We start from the raw sequence: 24,180 nt of genomic DNA on the forward strand, positions 1-24,180 counted from the left end.
TTTTCTATCAGTAGATATAGCAAATAACATTGCCTGATCTAATGTCTTCTTTTTCAGTTTAATCCGTATCTGTCATTTTATATGCATAGGGATATTTTATCAAAATAGATTCTGAGAATAAATGGTGCTGGTTTATATTTATGTTTGACTTTTAGCTATATAAGGTGATCTGTGCTAATATTATCTTCTGTAATTCAACAATGCTGTATTAATGGGAATTGCATTTCATAATTCTTGCAGTGAAGATTTGTGTAGTCTGAAGTTAAACTAGTGATGTTTATTTCCCCATAATACAGACCCCTTAATTCGTTAGCTTGTCTAGACACAGTGTGTATTGCCAAAACTTCAATCTCTGTGTCTATAATTAGGCTTTTATCTATCGTCAGGCATATAAATAAAGTGGCTGCTATTCTAATAAAGAGAGTAACCTTAAAACTTACTCAAGTTAGGACAAAATTCAACTGTGTTTGTGTAGCTCTTTAGACATGCATTCAAGGTCCAACAGTTTTTAAGTTTGCAGTTTTTTAAAGTGCTTTAACTGAGGAGAGAATTTTTCTCTTCCTATCATAGTAATTGCCATGGTTATCATCAATCATGTTTTGCAGAAATTGAAGTAAAGTCTAAAATGTAAAATCAAACTAAATGAATATTTCAATGCAGTGAAATCAAGGTCTTTGGAATTAACTTTTTGTCATAGCCTTTAGTGACCTTTTTCATAATATTCCAAAGCTGTCATGACTCAGACAGTAAAGTAAGTCCCTTAACATTATGACTGGTAGAAGGAAACCAGAGGAAATAATTTACATTAGTGACCATTTTTGTGCAACTTAAACAATTTTTTCACACATAAAAGAACTGCATCATAATGCAGTATAGTTATAGAACATTTTCTTATTTGGTTGTTTTTTTGAGGATAAACGTCTACTGTACTCACCTTGAGTAGAGTATGCTATTGTGTGCTCCTGTGGGGGCTTTTTAACTACAGTTTAATATCCTACATTAATAATTTATAGCTTTACAGTTCAAATCTGTTTAGAAATGTGTTTTTCAAACGCTTCTGAGCATTCCTAAGGAATAGAAATTTTGTTCCTAATGGCGGTAATAATGAGAGACAATGACTGCTGGATGTTTTTCCACTTCCATTTTTGGCAACAAAAAGGAAAAGTGCGTATGCCATCATTTACAAAGAAAAAGAATTAAGTTCTTGCCTTTGAGTCATGTCATTGATACACTTGCTAGCCATGTGATTTTCCTTGCTTTCCAGATTGCAGGGAAGCATTAACTTTTGGCTATGAAACCTTTGACTAAGTATCTTGCTGTACATGCCAAAACAGGGATGGTAAAATCTGTAGTATCTGTGGTTTTTTTGCTTAGATGTCAGTGTCTGTAGCAAACTAGTATAACAAAAGTAAGAATTCATCAAGTTTTTCTTACTCACGTGTATCTATCTACAAAAACAGGCATATTGTTTGCCCTCATTAAATATGGGATTATTAAAAAGCATTATCCCAAAGTCTGTGGTTTTGATGCAATGCCATGCCATTAAGAAGGTATGACACAGGATTCCGGCTTCTATATAGTAATGTGTCTATTATTTTTATAATTTTAAATTGCTTTTTCAGAAGCAATATTTCAAATGGTTTACATGCTCTTGTATTTATGTTATCAAGAGATTTTTCAGTAAGTGATCAGTGCTTCTATCTTAGTTCCTGAGGTCCAAGAAAAATAAGATTCCAACTTCCTCTCAAACTAATCATGAAGATGCCATCTGTTTCAATAGTAGACAAAAATAAGTTTGTTCTAGACAGAATCTTGGGGGTGTTTTTGACATGATTTGCCTTAGCCAAGTCAGCATAAGTTAAATGATGAACAGAGAAAATGGATTAGTATTTTCTAAATTATTTCAATTTGTTTATTTTCCATGTGTATATATATGTATATATGCTATAAAAATTAAATTTGGGCCCAAAGCCTTCTTGGTAAATACAATTAGTTTTTTTTAATATTGCAAATCCCTTTTATGTTTGTTTTTGTTTCATCATGAATTTATCTCCTGAATAGTATTGATCTAAGTGGAGTGTAGGAATACCTTTGGTTTTCTGAAACTGAAGGACTCATAAATCTGTAAGAATGAAATTCAGCTTGAGTAATGTGTCTATTATTTTTATAATTTTAAATTGCATATAATTTTATAATTTTAAAAGCATATGTGAAATGGTATAGGAAGACACTGCTGGGAAAAATCCAAAACCTGATATTTTTGTAAAGCCATTTAATTTATCAGGATGTAGAACTAAAATCACTTGTATAGACAAATGATTTATTTATCTTGATCACTTAATCTCTCAGTAGACATTAGTTGTACGTTCCACTAGTCTGGTTGTTGCTGTTATAGGTATTTTTTAGTAGTGTTGGCAGAGAGTCTGAGAAGGCAAACCTGATAAGAGTTGACATTTGCTTCTATGGATGCACTTCCTCAATCTCAGAACACAACGTCTGTGTAGAAGCGGGCAAAAGATTTTTTGAATGTTTTCATGCAATTTTGGAATAAAGTCATAAGCTTTTTGGGCCCCTTTGGCCTACAATTACATGCCATGAAAACTAACTTATTGTCAACAAGTTAGTATGTATTTTCTTCATGTGCTTAGGTTTTATAATGTAGATTATTGTAATGATAGGAAATCATTATAAAGAAACACTTGTACAAAAGAAAATTAGAAACTTCAGAAGACTGTCATGTTTAGTTATTTTTAAAATATAAGCAAATATGTATAGTCATGAATTCTAAGAGATGGGGCAAGGTTTAATGAGGAGATAGAAGTGGGAGATTTGTTTCTGCTAAGCCAACTATAGACGATTAATCTTTACAGTTTCAAGTTAATAAGATTATTTCAATGTTACTGTATTTCTATCCCAACAGAAACTCACTAATGAAAATTATTTGCAAACAGAACAGAATAGCCTGAAAAACTTTAAAAAGAAAAAACCTGTGTTTTTTGGCATGCATGTTACTGTAATTTAATGATCCATAGATCTACTAGTCCATATTAAAATGAAGAGTTGCATGTACACCTCTGGTGTGACTTTATGCTGCAGCTGTTAAATGTTCATGTTATTGGCAAGTTTGTTGGGTGAGTAATTATTATTATTGCCATGTGTTATACTCTCACTTCTTGGAAAAGCAAAAACTACATTCTGTGCTGATCTCAGTAGTAGCTGATTTCTTTATCAGAAATCTAAGAAGAGAAAAGTAAGTTTTTAAGCAGACTCCTAATAATCTGCAGTAATTTTTTCCATTTTGACATGAAGTAGTCTTTTAATTTCAGTATTGCATAACAATATGTCAGATTAAACATTCCTTACATTTAAGAAATAGTGTCATTTTCAGGTAAAGCAGGCTGAGTGTCATTTTAGAAATACCAGTGTAATCAGTGTGTGTAGGAGATTACACACACTGTAATGTGTGATGTTTAATCACTAGTGTTAACAGTAAAGTTTCTAGAAGTTTGCTCTAGAATTTTGCTGAGTTTTGACATGGAGTACCTGCAAATGCTGCATATGTAAGGCTCGCTTTGCAAAGCTCTAGCAGCAAATCTGTGTGGTATGTCATGGGGACCTTATAGAACCTTTTAGAGCTGTCACACCAGTATATTTAAGTAAAATTAGTTCTGCCTTTTTTTCACTTCAGCTGCTTTAAAGGAGGTAGTTAAGTGATTTATAATGAGAGATGGGAATTTATATAAAATGCTGTTTTATATTTTTATTTTGAGAGACCGATTTTGATATTTTTTCATAAGACTGGTTATGACAACATTAAAAGACAAAGATCTTATTTAATGCCATGTGAATCATTATATGTATTTGTTTCAATCTTGTCTTTAACTAAAAAGTGAAAAATGTGATTCAGCCTTAAAGCAAAAAAAAAAGAACCTGAATGGTAAGTGGGAAATAGAAAGAAAAATATGAAGAGAAAGAGAAAGGGGAAAAAAAGCAATTCTGTTAAGCACTTGAAAGCACTAACTTCAGCTTCTTTTCGTTACACATATCATTGCACAGTGCCAAATAAAAAGCTAACATTAAAAATATTTTTGGATTTTGTGTACATATGGTATCTTGGCTGCTTCTTATACCTATTACAAATAAATATATTGCTCCAGGTTTACAGACATTTTTTCAATAAATGCTCTGTGAATTCCAGATCATTTTCTTTTACAAGTTTTATTCTTAAAATTGTATTTTTAAGGCAGAAAGAGAAAAGCACTACTAAAAATCTGAAGACTGTGAAAAATATCTTCTGAGGTTTCCTTTTCTTGCAGATGATAATATATTCATATACACGGGCAGTTTTTTGTGTATCTGATAGTTTATGTTGAATGGCACGGACACTTATGATATTTCTTGTCCAGGTTGGCAAGTAAAATTTTCAGATTCTGACTACTTGTGTGTGTAACTTGAGAAATAAGACGTAAAAAAGTCCTACAAATTGTAATCAACTCTGCTAATGTCACAAAGTGAATATTGCTGATGATCATCTCTGATTAGGATAGAGTAGAATAGAATCAAATCAAATTATCAAGATTGGAAGAGACCTTCAAGATGATCCAATCCCATCATCCACCCAGCACTACCACTGTAACCCCTAAACCACTAAACCAGATCACCCAGCTCCAGATCCAGATGCTTCTTGAACACCTTCAGGGGTGGTGACTCCACTATCTCCCTAGGAAACCTATTCCAATGCCTGCCCACACTGTGAAATTTTTTTTTTCTAATATCTCATATGGATCTCCCCAGTCTCAGCGTACAGCCATTTCCTCTGGTCCTCTCACTGCAGGAACAGTAGAGGAGACTAGTCCCCACCTCACTACAACCTTCCTTTTAGGTGTTTGTAGAGAGCGATGAGGTCCCCCCTGAGCCTCCTCTTCTTGAGATTAAATAAACTCGGTTCTCTCAGCCTTTCCTCATAAGACATGTTTTCTAGTAAAGGATCTCCCTGAATCTCCCTTTGGTTAAGCCTATGATTTCTCAAATACTACACAGTTTCCCTCCTAGTCTTACACAAACTCATTGTTTCAATAATAGTCTGACTACACCTGTGTAGCAGCTACCAGTATTGCTTCCTTACTTGCCTTGTCAAAAGAGTTGCACAGTTGTCTTTTTAGAATGAGATCTCTATGAACAGATATCCTGCTACTTTTTTCTGTCTCTTTCCTTTCACTCTTGCCAGTTCAGAAATCTCTTCAGTCCCTAAAGAGATTGCAGTTCACAACCTAGCTGTCCCCTCATTTTCCCAAAACACACTTCCAATTCCATGCAATTGCTTTTTTTGCTATACAGATACTCTACTTATTCTGTTTAAAATATTATAGAGCTGTGATTACTGCTATCTTCAGTATTTGCTTAAGGGTTTTCTCTTAAAGTTGTCTGTATTTATTTAATATATAATTTCCTTCATCTTGGCAGATGACATTTTATGATAGGATTTCAAAGGTAAGGCTATTTTATAGATCACTCTCTGTTATATTTAGAAATTTGGGTGAAAAACACTGAAGGGTGGTTCAGATTAGGTTGTGTATTAGTTTTTTGTTTTCCTCATTGTTTTCAGTTCCTTATTCCTTATTCCTAATCAATTCTAATTGCATTTAGAATTTGGGTGAAAAATACTGAAGGGTGGTTCAGATTAGGATCTGTATTAGTTTTTTGTTTTCCTCTTTGTTTTCAGTTCCTTATTCCTTATTCCTAATCAATTCTGATGTATTTAACTCTTCTAAAAATGCAAGTACTTCAGACTGAAAATAGGATTTTTAAGTACTTAAAATTAACTTTGCGTATTTTTCTTTAAATAATTTCTAAAAACTTTACTAGTTTAGTAAAATTTACAATTTAGTTGTAGTTCACTTTCTCACTTCTTTTGATTAAACTGTCGTAATTTAGATTCAAACTGTATTCTAGCATCTGTTTAATTAAAAATATTGGAATCAAATACGGTGCATGTCATCGTAGTATAAAGTGATTTCAGGTGTTAAATTTGGTGAAGGCAAGTTTCACATGGAAAATTTTTTCATGAAGTTCTTCATTAATGCTGATAAACCAGTGTTAGAGATCCCCTCATTGCCATACATCCGATGCAGATGACTAAAATCTTGTGATTTTCAAAAGATGTTGATGAACCGCTATTTAATATTTACTGAAAAATAATGTTTTTTGTGTGGCCAGTAGGTTGCTACTGCCTTGCCCAAAAGTAGAAATATTTCTCAAAACACGCTATATTAGCCAGTTATCTTTTGAAGGAGCATTGAACACTTGCTTAATTTGGAATTGGAATTAAATTGGAGTTGTATGAAATTGTAGACTCAAAGTCTGAGTAGAACCGTGGCAGGGGAAAAAATAAGATATCTGTGAATCGGCTCTGTGGTGGATTACTCTCCTGTTCATTGACAGTGTTTCATATTGTAAGGATCCAGGCTCTAGATTTGATCCTGCTAGAGCTTGATCCATTCCAGCTTGTTAGCTAAATAAAACAAATGGAGAGGGATGGTACTTTACCTAAAATCTAGGAGCTGCAAGGTGTGATTTTTGTTCATTTCTGTACATTTTCTGTATAAACACAGAAGCTTTTTTAATGGACTTTGCATCAATAAAATCGATTCATTCTATATTGTGTGTCTGGCAGCATAATTGTATTCAGGAAGGGTACTTAAAAGACATTCTGTTTCCCAGGGAGAGGAGTAGTGAGGTACTGTCAAAGTGTCTGAAAACTGCCCCACAGACATAAGGTAGCTGATAGTGCAGTGAAAAGCGTTAGCTAGGAAATTCTTAGAATGCAACAGCACAATAGAAAAACCTGTCTGAATTCTGAATATCTTTTGTGTTTCCAACAACTGTTATTAGAAAAAATTAATTAAAAAAGCTGTGTTACCTGCATCAGAGTTATTTTATCCAGTTGGTATCCAAACATGGCAATAATAAAGAATGTGTGCTATTTTTGTTTCCTCACCATAACATCATTCTTTTTTTAACTTTTCCAGCTATTATTCTTTCACTTAAAAAGTATATTTCTCTACATCAAATTGCCATCCTTGTTTTTTTTTTTTTTTTTATTTTTAACCTTTTTCTAAATCCTCACAAAATGCCCGTGTTTGTGAGGAACAGCATAAGTGCATTACAACGTCCTGCATCCTTTACCCCTTAAACTCCTGACTTCAGTATAAAGGTTTGTGTTGCTCCCTTATTGCACAATAGTTTCATAGAAAAATATTAACTGTCTCAGGTGATATAGTGTGGCTATTTTTAGCGCCAGAAATCTATTAATTGCAGTCTTATTTCTTTACTTGGCAACCTGAAATGATTTCTTATACGTCTTAATGTGGTCCATGATAAATCACGTAGGAGCTATTCAGAATTCTTTCATTGCAATCTAACTTGCCATTGCTACTAACATCTCCAGCTTGTGTTGCTTTTATCACGTCTCTATACTAGATATTTTGGCTGGCTTACTTGTTCATGAAATGCAACCAGAAGGCGTGCTTTCTTAAAGGAACATTGGTAGCTTTGCTGCAACTACAGGAAGCGTTAACCTTTGTTCAGTTCAGCTATACAGTGGAACTCGGAATTACTACCCTGTGCTTTTTCCACATTCTGCTTTCTTTAGCCATTGAGAGCATGGCTTGGTAACATTTTGCATGTTTCCAGCTATTGTTTCTTTTTCTGTTCATGTACAAATTTAGGAAACAAGTAAAATAAGAGCAGATGACAGCAGGATTTAGCTCTATTCTTTGGTTTTATCCCTTGTAGAAACATAAGTGTTTGAATTCCAAAACACTTTCTCGTGCTTTTCAGTGTTAAAATTTTCAAACCAAAATTAATATTTATTTTTCATCAATGTGTGAATTGTTTTTCTGAAGAATTTTACCAAACAAAATTATACTAGATATCCACTGCAGGAGATGGAAGCCAGACCAGTAGCACTTGTTTTAGGGCACCTTGATTTGATTTTTTTCTCCGATAGTTTGGAATTGTGATAACGATAATCTCAACTATTTATCTGATGTGATTTATCTGTTTGCCATGTTCAAATAACTCATCTGACCTTTGCATCTTTTAAAAATATTTGGAGTGCACTCTGACAAATTCTAGGTGAGATTTTTGCCACTTTATATGCCTTACAGGTAAAGTTTGAACTGTCTTTTCCTTAAAACTTTTTATTTATAATTCTGGAATTGTTTTTCCAGAACTACCTTGCTCAGTCTTCTACACAATCTTACTGTTTATTCCAAAAATTACCCAAGTGGCCTTTACAGGAGTTCAGAAAATTCTTGAAGAACCTGGAGTTCCCAAGTATTGTGAAATCTATTTTCTTATTTTTCTTAATAGGAGGCAGCACAGATGCCAAGCAAGCTGAGGAGCAGTCTGCATCTGCAAGTGAAGAACTTTATCCTTTCTGTAGGGAGCCAAGTTATTTTGAAATCCCTACCAAAGAATTCCAGCAAGCTTCACAGGTAGCAGAGAGCACTATTCATGAAATTCCAACAAAAGACACCCAAAGCTCCCATGCAGCAGCCACAGGGCATGCTTCCTTTACCATTGAATTTGATGACAACACTCCTGGAAAAGTGAAGATCAAAGATCACGTGACAAAATTCACATCGGAACAGCGTCACAAGTCAAAAAAGCCTTCTTCCTCCAGTGGTCAGGACCTGCCTGGGCTTCAAACAGTGATGATGGCTGCAGAGAGCAAAGTAGCAGATTGGCTAGCACAGAACAATCCTCCTAGAATGATATGGGAACCAACAGAGGAGGATTCCAAAAGTATTAAGAGTGACGTTCCAGTGTACTTGAAGAGGCTGAAAGGTAAAGTGAATGATTCCAGCTATGCTTGCTTCTGAAAGCAACGATTCCTCACCAGCATCCAGTGAGAGGATCCCTGAGCCCTTGCGGAGTTCAGTTGAAATGACGAGTACTCCACATGTGCACAAGGATCTGGGCTGGGAAATTTTATTGCAGTATTAAGTCTTGAAAAGAGGATAAGAAACCAAACACTAAATCCTCTTACAGTGAGTATAATAGTTGGAGATGTTCTAGTACAGCTGAAAGCATCAGCTATTTAAAACATTGATCTTGAAAATTAAAAGGAAAAAATCCAAACCTTAGTTAAATTTTATTTCAGTTTTTCCAATGCATTACTTTAAAAAGCTGAATTGCTTTTTAGAATCAAAGCTCTGAAGTTCAATTTATGCTTTTAGCAACTCTTTCAATAGCTTATGTTCTGTGAATATTCATATGCTCTAAGAAAATCATTTATGGCAAAGAATACATCATGAAGTTACTCTGCTTAAATGGATCGTATTTGATGAAGTCAAGTTTGAGTCAGAAATCTGAAATAAACCGAGAGCTTCAATTTTTATACTAAGCTTGTGGAATATTGTATTTATAAGAGTGCTGCTCTTGAATGCAGTTCCAAGTGATTATAAATGTTCATTTACTGCAGACAGTGACATTTCAAATAAAATTAAATCAAATGTTAAATATGATAAGTGTACTTTCTTTTGAATGCCACTTAGCAGAATAGAGAATAAAGTAGTTTCAGTGTTCAGATGAAGACTGCAGTGCCATTTGAACTTTCAAAATGAAAACTTCTGAAGAATTTTTTCAAGTCTCTTATTTTCTGTTTTCAATTTCAGTGGGTTAACCCTTCAATTCCCATTTTCTTTGATTTTACAACATTATCATGTCTAGCTCTTAAACTAGCTAGGACTTTGTACAAGATGCTTTCTTTTACTCATCAAAAGTCTGCTTTTTTAAGGCTGACTCTTCTAAATTAACCTAAAAAAATTTCTGAAAACAGAATTATATTAATGTGCTAGCGTTAAAATAATAGTTTATTATTTCTTCCAGAGTATGTCACAGAACAGAATTCTTTGGTCTTCATGGTACTGTATTGTATTCATGAACATTCTTTAAAATATTAGCCATGACACTTGGATAAATAGGAAGAAGGCTTTGTTTATAATCCTTTTCCTGGCAGAAACTTCTCAAAGTCTGATTAATTTTCATCTGAAAGAGGTGTAAGTTATGGGGTGCATATGGCCATAGTAAATATCTAAATTTTGTAATCTTTTATGAGCTGCTTTTATTCTCACTCATTGCTTGTATTTTTCAGTAAAGAATATACCTAACTGCTTTGAAAGTTCGATTTAAAAAAAAAAAAAAACAAAACAAAACTTACTGTTTTTTTGTCCTCAGCTTTTTCTTACAATATTCTGTAATAAAGTCCCAGTAGTAAAATTATGTTATATGGCTTTCACTGTGGTATTAATTTTGTTTACTATTATTATCTGGAAGTATATGAAGCATCCCATACTTTTTGTAGGCACTGTTCAAAAAAGTAGAAAACAGGAATGTAAACTGGGATTTCAACTGTGTTTTCAGTGCTGTTATTCTCATAAGTAAGATTAGCCAATATATAATTACTATTTAACTGAATAATAGCTGTGTATCTTAACTGTTTTAAGTGAGAAAACATAAAAAAACTATCCTCTTGAGAATAAAAAAAATTTACAAATTGTACATTCTATATATGCATGAGCAAGATTTGATCCAGAAGAGTTCAAAGAACGTGAAACTGTTCCTTCCCAGGAACTAAGCTAAAGACTTAGGAGTGTAGACACTGTCATTGTACGTGAAGATGCTGTGTGTTAAATGTGACTTACAACGTTCCAGCCTTCCATGCTTACCTTTTCAGGTATCATTGCAAAGTGTATTCATAGGAGTATACATGTTTTATTAAATAATCCTTATTCATAGATCTCACAGTAGTTTGTGGAATGAATAAGTAATAACCATTTTACATGCATATGTCAGGTACTGAGTGGAGTGAATGATGGAAAAAAATCATTCTTCTTGGAAAGAGTAATAAGGAATTCAGTTTTGAGTAGACATTTCTCATGATAAACTATGGTAAATGTGGGAGGAATCCAGCAATATGAACTGTGGCTCTCAATGTTTTATTTCCACTACCCGAAGGGCTATTTTAAGGTTTTCTTTTTCCTCTTGACCCTGCCTAGAATGTGTCAGTAGTCATTTGTAATCAACACGCTGTGTAACAAAGTTAATATGATTCGAAAACATACTGTTCTACAGCTGGTAAAATACTGACTTTTGTGTATCAATGATAAGCGTTCACAGATGAGAATATTGGTGAAAAGGGTAATTCAAATGCGCTCCTGTTACTGATCAGCTTCTAATGTGTTTCATTGTTAGACTTGCAGCAAACTGACTGCCTTTCCAGGAACTGTACAAAACGTGCAGAGAAATTTGTACTGAAAGCTGTTGGAGTTGAAAGAGAAATCCAGTTTGAAATCATTTCCTTTCTAGTTTTCTGCTTGAGTTTTTTTGTATATGTTGGGTTGGGTCTTTCTTTGTTTCATTGTGCTATATATTCTTTTGCTTTGCTTGTAGGGAATAAGCATGATGATGGTACACAGAGTGATTCAGAAAATATTGGTGCACACCGGCATTACAGTAAACGGGCAGCACTTGAAGAACACTTAAGACATCATCATACAGAGCTGAAAAAGTCACACCAGAAAGTCCATTCCACAGAAAAGCAGCAAGAGCAAGGCAGTTTGAGTCAGACTGCCTTTATGATTGAGTTTTTTGATGAAGACCATCCTCGAAAGAGACGTTCTTACTCTTTTTCTCAGAATGTAGGAGCTCTGTGCCCAGAATCTCCATCTCCAACACCTCACACACGAGCTGAAAAAGTGAAACCTACATCAGGAGAGAAAGCAGTCCCTTCATCTGTGCAAGCCAGCTCATCACATCACAGAGCAGTACATGGTGTTCATGCCAAACTTCTAAAACAAAAATCAGAAGAACCCTCTGCTGCATTACCTGCCTTACAAGCTGCGTTGTTAAGGAGTTCGGGAAGTCTTGGCCATAGGCCTAATCAGAACCAGGAGATGGACAAAAAGTTGAAAAGCCAGCATATTTCTGCCACTACTGAAAAGGACAATGAGGATGACCAGAGTGACAAAGGTACTTACACTATTGAGCTGGAAAATCCCAATTCTGAAGAAATGGAAGCCCGTAAAATGATTGACAAGGTGAGAAACCTAAAATGTATACTGATGGTAAAGGGTTACGTGATATGTGGGCAGCAGTCTACTACTTATTAAAGCTGCTGCAATAACACAAGTTTTTAAACCAGTCTATAATGATGAAATAAAGAATGTCATAAGAGCAGCAGCATGCATTTGCTAAAAATTATTCTTGTCTGATTGTGCTCTTCTCTTGGTTTGGTAGTTTTACTGTGTTTTTAGAAGATTTAAATACTGTTAAGAATACTAGGCAACAAAATCATTTAACTAGTGTTTTTATGAGGGTTGTTAGGTATGAATTTGTATGTCCCTGTGGAAATACTCACTTATTCTTAAAAGCCTATGGTCTCTATATTTTTCAGTATACAAATTGGTTCTATTCAAATTATTGTATAGACATATGTTGTAAATGTTTTTTATACTTATAAAAAAGTATATTCAATAATTTAAGGAACTTAAATTTTGGTGTCCATTATAAAGAGTAAGTATAAAAATGCTCTCATTTTCCAGAAGTGTTTATATGACAGCAGTGTAAATCTCCTAGTTTGGTTATTGGTAACAATAGAAATATAAATAACAATACAAATAGTATGTGTCATTAAAATATCTGTGTTATATAACTGTGAGTAGCTCTTTCTTCAGATTCTACAGGAAGATATGCATAGGAGAAACTATCTTTGATCGTTTGCCTTCAAATGACTCTTGAGATGGATTTTTTTTCAGGTTTTGTTGTGTTTTCCTAAATAATCCATTGTTGTAGAATGTCTGCATCCAATTCTAGGCTAGTTTTTTGCTAATTTAACAGGAAATTCTTCACTTACTTGTCTTAGAATTAACTAAGGATTTGTTTTGCATGTCTAAACTTTTTCATAGCTTAACAAATACATTAATACATTTACATTTAACTTTGGCTAATGTTGAAAATTATTTTTTGCAAAATTTCACTGGTTTGATTTTGTAGAAAAATTGTGATGTAGTGGGGAAATGAGAAATTTTATTATAGGTGGTTTTATTTTATAATAGGTGTGTGTGCAGCGTTTGGGAGGGGGATTAAAGTAAAGGGTATTGCTTTCAATAAAATGCTGATGATTTTGCCTTTTATGGATTCTGAAAAGGAAACTTTTGACTTCTTGAGTCATTCAGTATTCGAGAAACAACTGATAACTACAAGCATTCCAGATGAAACAAGTGAATATTAAAGAACATCATTGCTTTGACTTAGCGACTACAAATTTCTACATATAATTCTTAAGTTATAAATCTTCAATTAAATTGCATCAGAAAATTTGTAAGTCAGGTTTTAGCTAAGCATAGTTGTTCAAAAAGTTTATTTGGAAACCAGAAAAAAAATTTCCAAACCACTTGGAAATAGACAATTTATTTACTTTATAAAAATGTTAATACTGTTTAACATTTAGAAAGATTTCAAATTATTTATGACCTTCAGTATGCATTCAGGATATCAGCAGTTTTTTGTTTGAAACAAATCTCTCCTGTTAGAGGAGAGGTTCAGGAACAGGAGGTGAATTTAAGGGTTAGGGATGGTAGTAAATTATTGGTTAATATTCTGAGTGTTGTATAAAAAGCTTTTGGATATCATAAATGCCCCTTACTGCTAACTTAAAAAGTGTCACCACTAGGAATTAAACATTTACTATGAAGTAAAGCAGAGATGTTTTTTCTTCGAGGTCTTCCATATCTTTTCATTTCATGTCTGTACTGAAGAATTATGAACGGTGTATTTTACACCCAGTTCAAAGAGGCTTGCTATGCAATTCATATTTGATTTGGTAATGTGAAAGAAGTATGGTGTTATTTTTATGAAGTGCAGAAAAACAGCAAATGAAGAAAATCAAAACCAAATGGAAGCCAAAATTTCTTCCTCTTGCTGAGCTCAGCTTTATTTCCCTCCTATTTTAAATTGCTTATGCCTTGGGTACTCTTACTTTGCCAAAGGGACATAAGTGAGTTATAAAAGAGAGACTTTTGTTAGCCTGTTGACTCCTGTGCTTCTTTATTGAGGATTTACAAGAATTATTGATATACATTTTAAAAATAATTCCATTATAACTGCTCTTTCATTGTTGGCAAATCAGTCCTTTTTCTGAACAGTTATCATGCCTGCTCAGTTGAGTCTCATTTAAGAGTGTCTGTTTGGTTAAAAGTTCAGTTGAAATTCAAGAGTTTAGTTTGCTAGGACTGGGGTGAAAATGCACTACAAATAACAAGGATGACTTTCTAAAACAGTTGAACAAATAGTGCAGTCTTGTCAGTAGCAATTTACATTAGAATTGTGCTAAGATCCGTGTCTGATTCACCTAAAGAATTTCCAGTGGAATAAAGTACTTCTGGGTTTGAGTATTTTTTCCCTTTTATTGGAGGATAGGATGAGAGTGACCAAAATATCCAAAGATTACTTCCAAGTGTGACTCATCACTTGGGAAACCCTAGCCTTAGCCTTACTTCTGTAGGCAGAGTCTACTCTTTTCTCCAGAAAGGAACTTAAGAGAGAACCACAAATGCAAGAGTAGTGTTAACTTGTCAAAAATGAAGGTGGGATTATTAATGCTTCTTTGAGTTAAAAATCCAAGAGAGGCGTGCAGGAAATTAAAGCTATAATTCTCTGAAAATAAATGGAAAAAACCCATATATCTTATGTAATTCTAAACAAAGGGGGGGAAAAACCTTCATGTTGAGCTTTAGCATTTCCTTCAAAAGTACTATTTTCACTTAATTAAAATAGCCTTTTATTAAAGATTCTAGGAAATAGTCTCAAGAAAAATAGATGTTTGTGTGAACTGATTTTAAAAAATCCAAAAACTATGCTGTCCTGCTTATTCAGCATCTTGATTTCATTTAGATTGCTATGGATCCATTTCTTCCTCTTCTATTCTTTCAGTCTCTAAGAAAAAAAGTATTGTCACTACAGCAGAAATGTAGAATAGCAAATGATACCATCTTTACTTCTCAACCACTTTAAAGCCTGACTTTTGAGAAGAGAATGTGAGAAAGAGGAATTATCAGAAAGAAAGAGGAAGACATTTCATAAGTAACAGACTAAAGCTTTTTAATTTTGTTACTCTTCCTTAACAGAGAGGAGTAATCATATATTTGCAGTGATGACTGTCTTGGGGTGAGTGTCTGTCACTTACCTAAAATGTAAGATTCCAAAAATATTACGTTTGTGTCTTACACAACTTTCAAATTTGCAAGAATTTTAAAAAAAATTATTTTAATTAAAAAAAATAGAGTGTGTATACAGGTAGTTTGCAGTTGTAAACATTAAAACAAGATGCAAGTAGACATGTATGGTTGTGTCTTAATGTTCTTTATAGATAGAGTACACTTAAAAAATAGCAATAAGCCTTGCTTCCTAAAAGTCCTTTCATTAGCCAGTGGTATTTCTGCATCCAGGTCACTTAAATGCATGGAGAAGTATGAATTGGTTAGTAGGCTACGATTTAGAAAATAAATATGTTAATAATGAGAAAAAAATAATAGATGATGTCTCTCTTTTTATACACGTGGAGCTCTTTTTAAAATTATAGCCGAGAGCAATTTCATCAATGTGTAGAGAAGACAAGCTGCTCTTATATACCACAAAGACCACCTTGAACATACCAGGCATACAATATCCTCTACTGAAATAGCTTCAGAAAGCCACAACTCTTTCTAGCAGAATAAGGGTCTTATTGTTGCAGCTAACTGCTAAGTGCAAAATAAAACAAATTCAGGATCTTGACTTGGTTTAGAACATGTTTTCAGTGTTACTGTTACCACATAAAATACATGAGTAAATGGGGCACAGTCAAAGGATTTATTTTTCCTCTACATCCAACCGTTCTGCTCTTTAGACAGGTGCAGTGCTTTCTTTTGTTAACACTTAGCAATTGCTCTCTATTTAGCTCTGAGCTGCAAATTTTATATCCATTTTATGTTTTTGAAATAAATTTATTAGAAGAAAGTTGTTCTCAGCTGTCATATCATGTTAAAAAAATCTTTATGGCCCACAGAAAAGGTAAGTCTGTCAGTGGATGAAAGAATTAAGAATGGTGCTTCTGTGGTTCATCTTCCTTTTTTGTTGATATAAAGAGACCAAATTATCATGCTAATGACTTTTCTTTTTCAATAAAGCGAAGTACTTCCAGTGATAAATATTAATAAATGAATGTGCAAATAATTCTGGATGTGTTTGGAATATTAAATACTTTGAGGCTATTGAAATAAATAAAAGCCACTCAATGATTTTTTTACAAGTTCCCTGAGGATTTTCATGAGGGGGTCTTTTTTTGTTTGTTTTGTGTAAGGTTTTTTGTTGTCTTTCTTCTTCAGCCAGTTTCATTTTAGGGTATTTAAAAATGGAAGTATTTTGTACAACTTACTGTAGCAGAGTTAAACTCTTCTATGCGTGAAGGGAAGGAATAGAATTGAGGCTATATGTATGTTTCAAGTCCCATCAGCCTAGCTAACCAGGGAATCTAGAATGTTATAGCAGCTCATATGCATATGGAAACATTTGGCTTAGATGAAGTTTTCTTTGGTCCCCAAATTTTTTACTTCAATTATGTTATATTCATTTAGATTTCCTGATAGATAATTTTTTTATCAGCAAAGTAATTTTAGATCACAAATTCAACATACTGATTCCCAAGCAGAAGTAAGACTTGAAAAAATGTATCAAAAGGAAACCTCAATCCATCCTTCTGCCATCTTCAAAAAGACTTACTGTGGCCATTTAATCACTTTCTTTTCAATCCAGAGTCCATATTTTAGATGTTTAAAGTCTTTGTTTATATAGATAGGCCCTAATAGTAATGACCTTGTTTTTAGTGTGCAGGCTGTCATCTTGAATTCTATTTGATTATGTACTATGCAATGAGTATACATAAGATCTTACTTTATTGACTCAATCTGGAGAGAGATTCTTTTTTCCCCTTTAAAAATTTGGAATAATACTTTTGGAGGGAAAACTGTTGGTGTTCACTGTAGACAGCAGGTTTTCCAATTTTATTTACTCTGTCTTTCTGTTCATGATGATACTTATTTCAGTTTGATTTGACTTTTTTTTTTAATTGGAGTATGAATGGAAATTATTCTGAAAGATGAATATAATAAAATGGATTCTCATTATTCTTTTTGCTCCCAGGATATATCTATTCATACTGTATTGTAGTGCTGGCTGATGTGTTTTTCAAGGAGTGTGTACTTTTGAATGATTTTTGTTGTTGCTTTAAGTGTTCATAAAGCTTCTATGCCAGATCTTGTCTCCTCTGTTAAAATTTTATCAATAATCCTGGAGATTGTTATTTTGTTATAACTCCTCTTGTTATGGAGTTAACATACATGTTATGGACTCCTCTTGGCAATTTTTTTTCAGTATTGTAAATGGAAAAACTACTGAAAATAATCAACGGGCAAGGAGTAAGTTAGGAGAAAAAAAAAATCTCAGCATCTTTCAATGACTGTTTAAGGAACTAAGATAGATATATCAATTTTCAGAAAATGCCTTGCAGGTCTCCTGTCTTTTTACACCCTCTGGGCTTAATTGATGTTAGCATTGCTTTAGCAGTTCCATCTAGAAAGAAATGCCTTTTAGCCCCACAGAATGTCTTGTCTGCAGAGTCGGTGTGTTTTATGAATATAATGCTGAAAAACCATAGAACAGTTGAAGTCTGTCAAATCATCTGAGCATATACATTTTGTCAAGAGTTCAGAGGATATTTATAATTTTTTTTCTTATGAGGAGTTTTTTGTAGTCTCTAAACTTATTGTCTCCTTTTGAATTTGGAATTGAAAAGAAAATTAATTCTTCACTGTAGCAAACAGGGACAAAATATATATGCATGTAAATATGTAACTAGTGTCTGTTAAGAGGAAGTTTTTAGACTTGGCACACTGATCCTTTTCATTTGCTTATGTAGCTTTTTTTATACCAGAGCATCTTGCATCTGATTCTATAACTTCAATATGTAGTTAAAATGGCATAAACAGCTTCTGTGAAAGTCCATGGCTATTCATGAGATATGCCCTGCACAGAACACAGTCTTTTTGCCTGGGATGGCCAGGATAACTGCCAAGAACAAGTGAAAACTATTAAAATCAGACTCCTCAGAAGCAACTTGGTTAAACACAGTTCATGCAGTAGCTAAACACAAAGTGAGCTGAGGCGCTGTACTCTTATGGCGCTTTCTGAAAGATGGGAAAAAATGTTTGCCTTTTTTCTGTATGATCAATAACTCTACTTTTAACAACCAATTTGCTGTATATTATGAATGTCTGAACTACCTTCTTTGGAAGAATTATCAGGAGCTGAGTCTCAACATTAAGTGCAAGATTACCAAGATGATCTGCGATATGGATCTGAAGCCTCTTCAATTTCCTTGCTCTCTGGAATCCTCTTTTCCCGTCAATCAATCAATAATCCTCTGAGTGTGGCATATTTACAATTTCTTCTTCTTTCTTAGTACACCCAAACTGTGCTCAAAATCCTGCTTGTATTTCCAAACCCATGCTTTTAGCCCTTTTTTTTAAAGTTTGTTTCTTACTTGTCTGACTGTATCAGTTCACACCTCAATTTCTGAAATCTGCTTTTGACTTCTCTGACAATCAAATGTACTCATCATCTTCCTTTCACCTAAAAAGTTATGAATCATAACTGCTATCATAATTCACATTCTCATTACTTTACAATGACAAATACCTTATTTCAAATTTAGTCACTTGTTCCTTGTTTTATTTTGCCATGATCCTTTCATTAATGCACTGTGCAGTGTAGCCCCTTGTCCATTACCTGTGCTCTGTTAGAAGTCTCAAATAAGACTTTTTTTCCCATTGATATCAGTATCTTCAGTAATGATTTGGATGAGGAACTAGGTCTGTTTTCATTAAGTACTGAATAATTATAAGCCATGAATTAAAATTAAAGTAAGTATAAAGTCTAGGCATTATGAACTTTGAAAGGCATGTGAATGAGATACAACTGGAAAAAGTTTTCTTAGTCAAGAACTTTTTAAAAGCATATAAGGAAAACATCAAGTGGCAGTTTGGGTGTGGGTTTTTTTTAGCTAACCAATTGTCTTTTTGATTCAGAAAAATGGTTGCCATTATTTTTTTCTGACCAGTTTTTATTTTAGTTTCTAGAAGGTATTCCATATATTGAGAGAGAAAAAAGCCCTCTGTGGTTTTAAAGAATCATCACTTTTGATAGTTCTAAAATCATTATATTCACCTCAAGTGTAGTTCATCAAAAAGTATCAATTCACTGGGGGGCAGGGGAGTGGGGGAAGGGAGAAACAATCCCGATCACTAAAGCTAGCTTGTGTGAGAGCTGTGTTTCATCTATGGTGACAAGCAGGTGAGTTCTGAGTCATGATCTGTTATCGCAGGGAAGGTGTGTATGGCCTGCCAAAACAGATTACTCTGCTTTCTACAAAACTAGCCCTTGCCAAACAGGGCAAGCCATGTGCTCAGACTTGGTCCTGTAGCTCATGCTGTCTCCAAAAATATGCCAGTACTTTTTGCAATGATTGCATCTTGTTTGTGTTGATTTACATAGGTTTTGTTAATTCTTGTTTGCGGTTCGATAAATAATTTTAAAAATTACTGGACTATAGAGATAAAGTTTTATTCTCAGACTATTGGAAAAAATATTGCTGACATAAAGTGATGGAATTTATGTATATCCTCATTAAGGTGCAGTTATTTTGCCATCAGTTATTTTTACTTTGCCTCTGTATTCTTCAGGCCGAGTTTGCATTCCAGTAACAGGATGGTGCTATAGTTTTAGCACCAGGGAGTTGCTATAGTTTTAGCCTACTGTTTTGTTCCTTTGTTTTACTCGTTGAACCACAGAATGTAAAAGGGGATCTTTGGAGGGTTTACTGTTCCCTGTTTTGAAATTGAAAAGTATCTGTCAGGAACTCCCCTTTTCCCTGCTGATTTATGATATTTGGGGCTCTCTCAGGACTGGCTCTCTGCACTAAAAGACCTGAGATGCTAAGTTATTATGTAAGATCACTGTTATTAAGGATCATAGAATCACATAAGCTGGAAAAGACTTTAGATCTCGAGTTCAAACCCCTGCTCAAAGTAAAGTCACCTTTGAGTGACAGGTTGCCCAGGATTTATCCATTTGGGGCTTCACGGCCTACAGCAGCAAAGACTAGGCAACCTTGCTTGGCTGTCCTGTCTGAACCTTGCTTGTTTCAACTTATTTGAGTTATCCCATGTCTTCATGAAGAGCCTGGCTGCCATCTTGATACACTCCTCATGGGTACGGGGGGCTGCTATTAGGGAACCCCAAAACCTTCCCTTCTCCAAACTGATTAAAGCCCAGCTTCCCCAGACTCTTCCCCACGGGTAAAGGGCTCTAGTCTTGGCAATCTTGGTGGTCCCTGCTGAGCTCTTCTGGTTAGACAGTGTCTCTCTTGTACTGAAGGAACCAAAATGATGCAGTCTGTCACCTGTTTAATCCATTTACTTAGGAGGTCAACTGGATTGCAGGTTAAACAAAATTATTTTGACTACGTTTCATAGATGGGGCTTGACTTTCTACAGCAAGTGTTGTTGTCATTCCCTTGCCGTTCAAAATGTCCTGATTTGCAATTGAAATTGTTCCATGCTTCATAGCAATAAAATAATCTTTTTTAAATACCACCACCACAATTTATACTGTATTTCTGACTATTCTACCATTATAAATGTGGCAGGACCCTGCAGGAACCCCGTGTAATGGTGCAACTTGGTGCCGTGTCTAGATTTTTCCATAAGTCAACTTACAGGGATTCTGTGAAAATTGTCATCCTGGTTTTTTTGTTTTGTAACTTCATGAAACTTGAAGTATTCAGGATGAAGTAATGTAATCTTCCTGCTAAAATATAATTTCATAAAAGTAAATGATTGGGCAAAGCAGGGCAGAAAACTTTTAACTTTCCAGAATGATTGCTTATAGGAAACTGTTCATTTAGAAATATCTTTCTCTGGTAGTTTCAGTTTTAAATTACATCTGTTTAAAAAAACAACGCCAGCACTAATATCTGTTGGTTTGTTGTGTTTTTTAATATTTTTAGGAATTGTTTTTTATATTTATTTTTTCTTTTTTACATTACTCCTCATACCCAAGATTCTCTCAAAAAATGCAGGATCATGATTTTGTGAAAGTCATTATTTACAGTGATGTAAAAAAGTATAAAAGAGTCAGGCAAGTTTTTATTTTCCATTGACAGCTGTGTGCTGGATATGTGTGACTTTTGATGGTTGGGAAAGTTCTTGAAGTTATAGATGAATGCATAGAATCCATTTACCTCCTTTATAAAAAAATAAAAAAAAGTCTTTCTTCTCATTTTTCAAATAGCTCGACATGTCCATATCCATACTGTGGAATCTGTCTTCATCTTTTTCTTCCCCAAAACACACGTAATCAAAATAATCTTATAGTTGCTTCTGTTTTAAGCTGTAGCTTCTGCTTCTGACAAATAAAGGCTTTACAGAAAGAAACCTCAATTTTTTGTATAAATAGATAAGAGATGCTTAGATGCATGTCATCAGCATTTCCTCAGGATTCTCTTGGTTTCATGAAGTTATCTCCTAGACCTCCCTTAAATGATTTTGAAATCGTGAAGATATTGAATGGACAGAAACATCTGAAGAATTGGAAGCCTTGAAGAATGTATTTAGTCTTTGTAGGAAGATACAGGTGTCCTGTTCAGGCTTCAGTCACAACAGCCTGCTTTTTGCACACATGTAGCAACCCATAAAGTACAAATTGCGTTTTTCTAGATGGTAGAGAGACAATTTTATCAAATACTGAACATGAGTTCTTCTATGTTTTGTATAGTTTTTGTATTTAAAGTCTTAATTGTGTGTTAGTGACAAACTTTTCAAAGGGATTTTATAAATCACAAGTCTGAAATTTGGTCTTTGGGTTATATCACACTTGTGTGAATCTTTTCTTGTGAGAAGAGGAACCTTACAGTTGTGTAGCAGTAAAACTTGGACAGGGACAAGGGCATGCACATATCAGTGTTCTTAGATGTAGAATGAAATTGTAGTACAAAAATACACATTTATCGAAGATATTTTCCCTGTCTAATAATACTGTCCCCAAATATTTTGTTTATCTTTTCTGATTAGTAGTAGTATTAGGAGGTAAATCTATTATATGGGCCTTATTCCTACCCATATTATCTTTCACAGAAAAAAAAATAGGCAACATTTAGATTTGGTTTTGCTGTAATTTCAGTAATATCAGAAGAATAACCCAATTTGCTTAAACAGGAGTTCAGTATCAGAAAAGGTAAGATTGAAAGAAAGAAGCATTAGATGCTGTTACTTGTGATACAAGTAAAGAAATTTGCATTAGATGTTGTTACTTGTGATACAAGTAAAGAAATTTGCAATGGTAAATCAATGTGCTGTCAGATAATAAGAAGCAATTTACAGGCAGCAATTTGCTCCTGTAGCCCTGATTAGATATGGAAGTGTGGAATTAATATTTTCCTTCAGGTGCTTATGCAATAAAAACAGAAATTCCTTTCATTTAAAAGAACATGTAAAACTTATAATCAGTGGAACTGTGCTACACAAAGAAAGTGTCTGCAGAATAGTGATATATTAAAAGAAAAGAGTCAGTGGATGATAATTGGTTTGCATCTTCAAAAATTGCTACAACTGTGCAAATCATATCATTAAATCAAAAAATTTTCATATCATTCTTTTTTTAAAAAAAGTAAATAAACATTTTTAAATACTCTTAAGCATTTTCTAATTAACTGTACCCAGACATAATTTTTGTATAAATTGAAAATTGGAGAGCATGCCTGCATTGTAAAATGGCAGGAAAGCAGGCTTTTTTCATGAGAGCGAAATACAAATGCATTTGAGAAAGCTTCTTCAGGTATAAATGTATAAATGCTATAGCAGAGTCTTTCTGGACAATTAAGCATTTGAATGACAGGGTGATTAATTATTATTTTTTCCTTTGTCTGCTTCTCAGAAACTAACATTATGGTTTGTGGCCATCTAGTGGTGAATCCATTTTTAAACACACTAACCTTGTAGTAGACCAGTGCTCAAGCTTTCCTGTGCAAACATGAATTACAGCACACTTTTAGGGAAAAAATAATTCTGTACTTCTTTTTCTCTTTTGCCCTAGTAGTATTTTTTACAGGAGGATAACATCTGTGAAGATCATTTCCTTCTTTCCCTCTCTTTGTCTTTCTATAAGACAAAGCAATTTTCTATGTTAACAGTTTCTTTTTAGTTTCCAATTTTAATGTGTGTGGGAGGTTCATTTTATTCTGTAAATTTTTTTTAATGTCTAAGTCCTTGGTAGTAGAGTAGTGAATTTGTTAGGCAGAAATTTAAAAATTTTATAAATTACATGTTTCCAAGATACAAAATTCTCTGAAATATCTCTGAAGTATGCATCAATTCTGAAATCATGTTCCTTAGTATCTGTGACTCACAAGAAATTTGACAGATAGTATTCTGGCTCTACTGCTTAAGTCCTTATTACTAAATTGCCGTTGTAATAACATTTTTCTACAATTTTTTTTCCTGAACAACGGTTTTAAAATGTCATGGGAAAATTATTTTTGTCATAAGTGGAAGGGATTAATATAAGCATCATTAGGAAACAGTGTAGTAAAAGAACTGTGGCAAGTCATATCTTGAATGAGATGAGTCTACATGGTTCATGAGGCCTGGTGGACTTCTAACATCTGCTAAGTCCCTAACAAATGAAAAACTGAAATTTTGTTTGTATTAGAGAAATAATTCAATAAGTATATTAGTAGCAGATGTAAGCATTTGTATTTCTTGTTTTCACTAGGTAATAGCAAAAATTTGGAAATTTTGTGGTTCCAGTATTGTTTTTTTCCTTAATTGGTAAAATGGTTTTTTTTAATGATTTTGCTTTTACCCTTTGTTTCTTTCATCAGAGTGTCATTTTTTCATATCTGACCATTCCAACTAGCAGTTCCTTGAATTTTCATGGTGTTAATATAGACTTCCACTCTTTTTTTTAATTACTGTAGATATTTCTGATATTTAACTTTTAGAATTCACCAAGATGACAGATAAG

The 24,180-nt window shown here is 33.8% G+C and overlaps 1 protein-coding gene across 11 annotated transcripts in view; it reads left to right on the forward strand.

The window, feature by feature from the left end:
• CEP170 (centrosomal protein 170) overlaps positions 1-24,180 on the forward strand; it is a 100,746-nt gene that overhangs the window by 39,689 nt on the left and 36,877 nt on the right. For 10 of the 11 annotated variants that reach the window (XM_064648661.1, XM_064648662.1, XM_064648666.1 and 7 more), the window contains exons 8-9: positions 8,374-8,850; positions 11,458-12,104. In XM_064648661.1, coding sequence (XP_064504731.1) covers positions 8,374-8,850; positions 11,458-12,104 — 1,124 coding nt within the window. The remainder of the gene's footprint in view (positions 1-8,373; positions 8,851-11,457; positions 12,105-24,180) is intronic. The other variant, XM_064648672.1, reaches the window with a different exon arrangement.

The sequence above is a fragment of the Pseudopipra pipra genome, chromosome 3, assembly GCF_036250125.1.
Source record: "Pseudopipra pipra isolate bDixPip1 chromosome 3, bDixPip1.hap1, whole genome shotgun sequence".
Classification (NCBI taxonomy): Eukaryota; Metazoa; Chordata; class Aves; order Passeriformes; family Pipridae; genus Pseudopipra; species Pseudopipra pipra.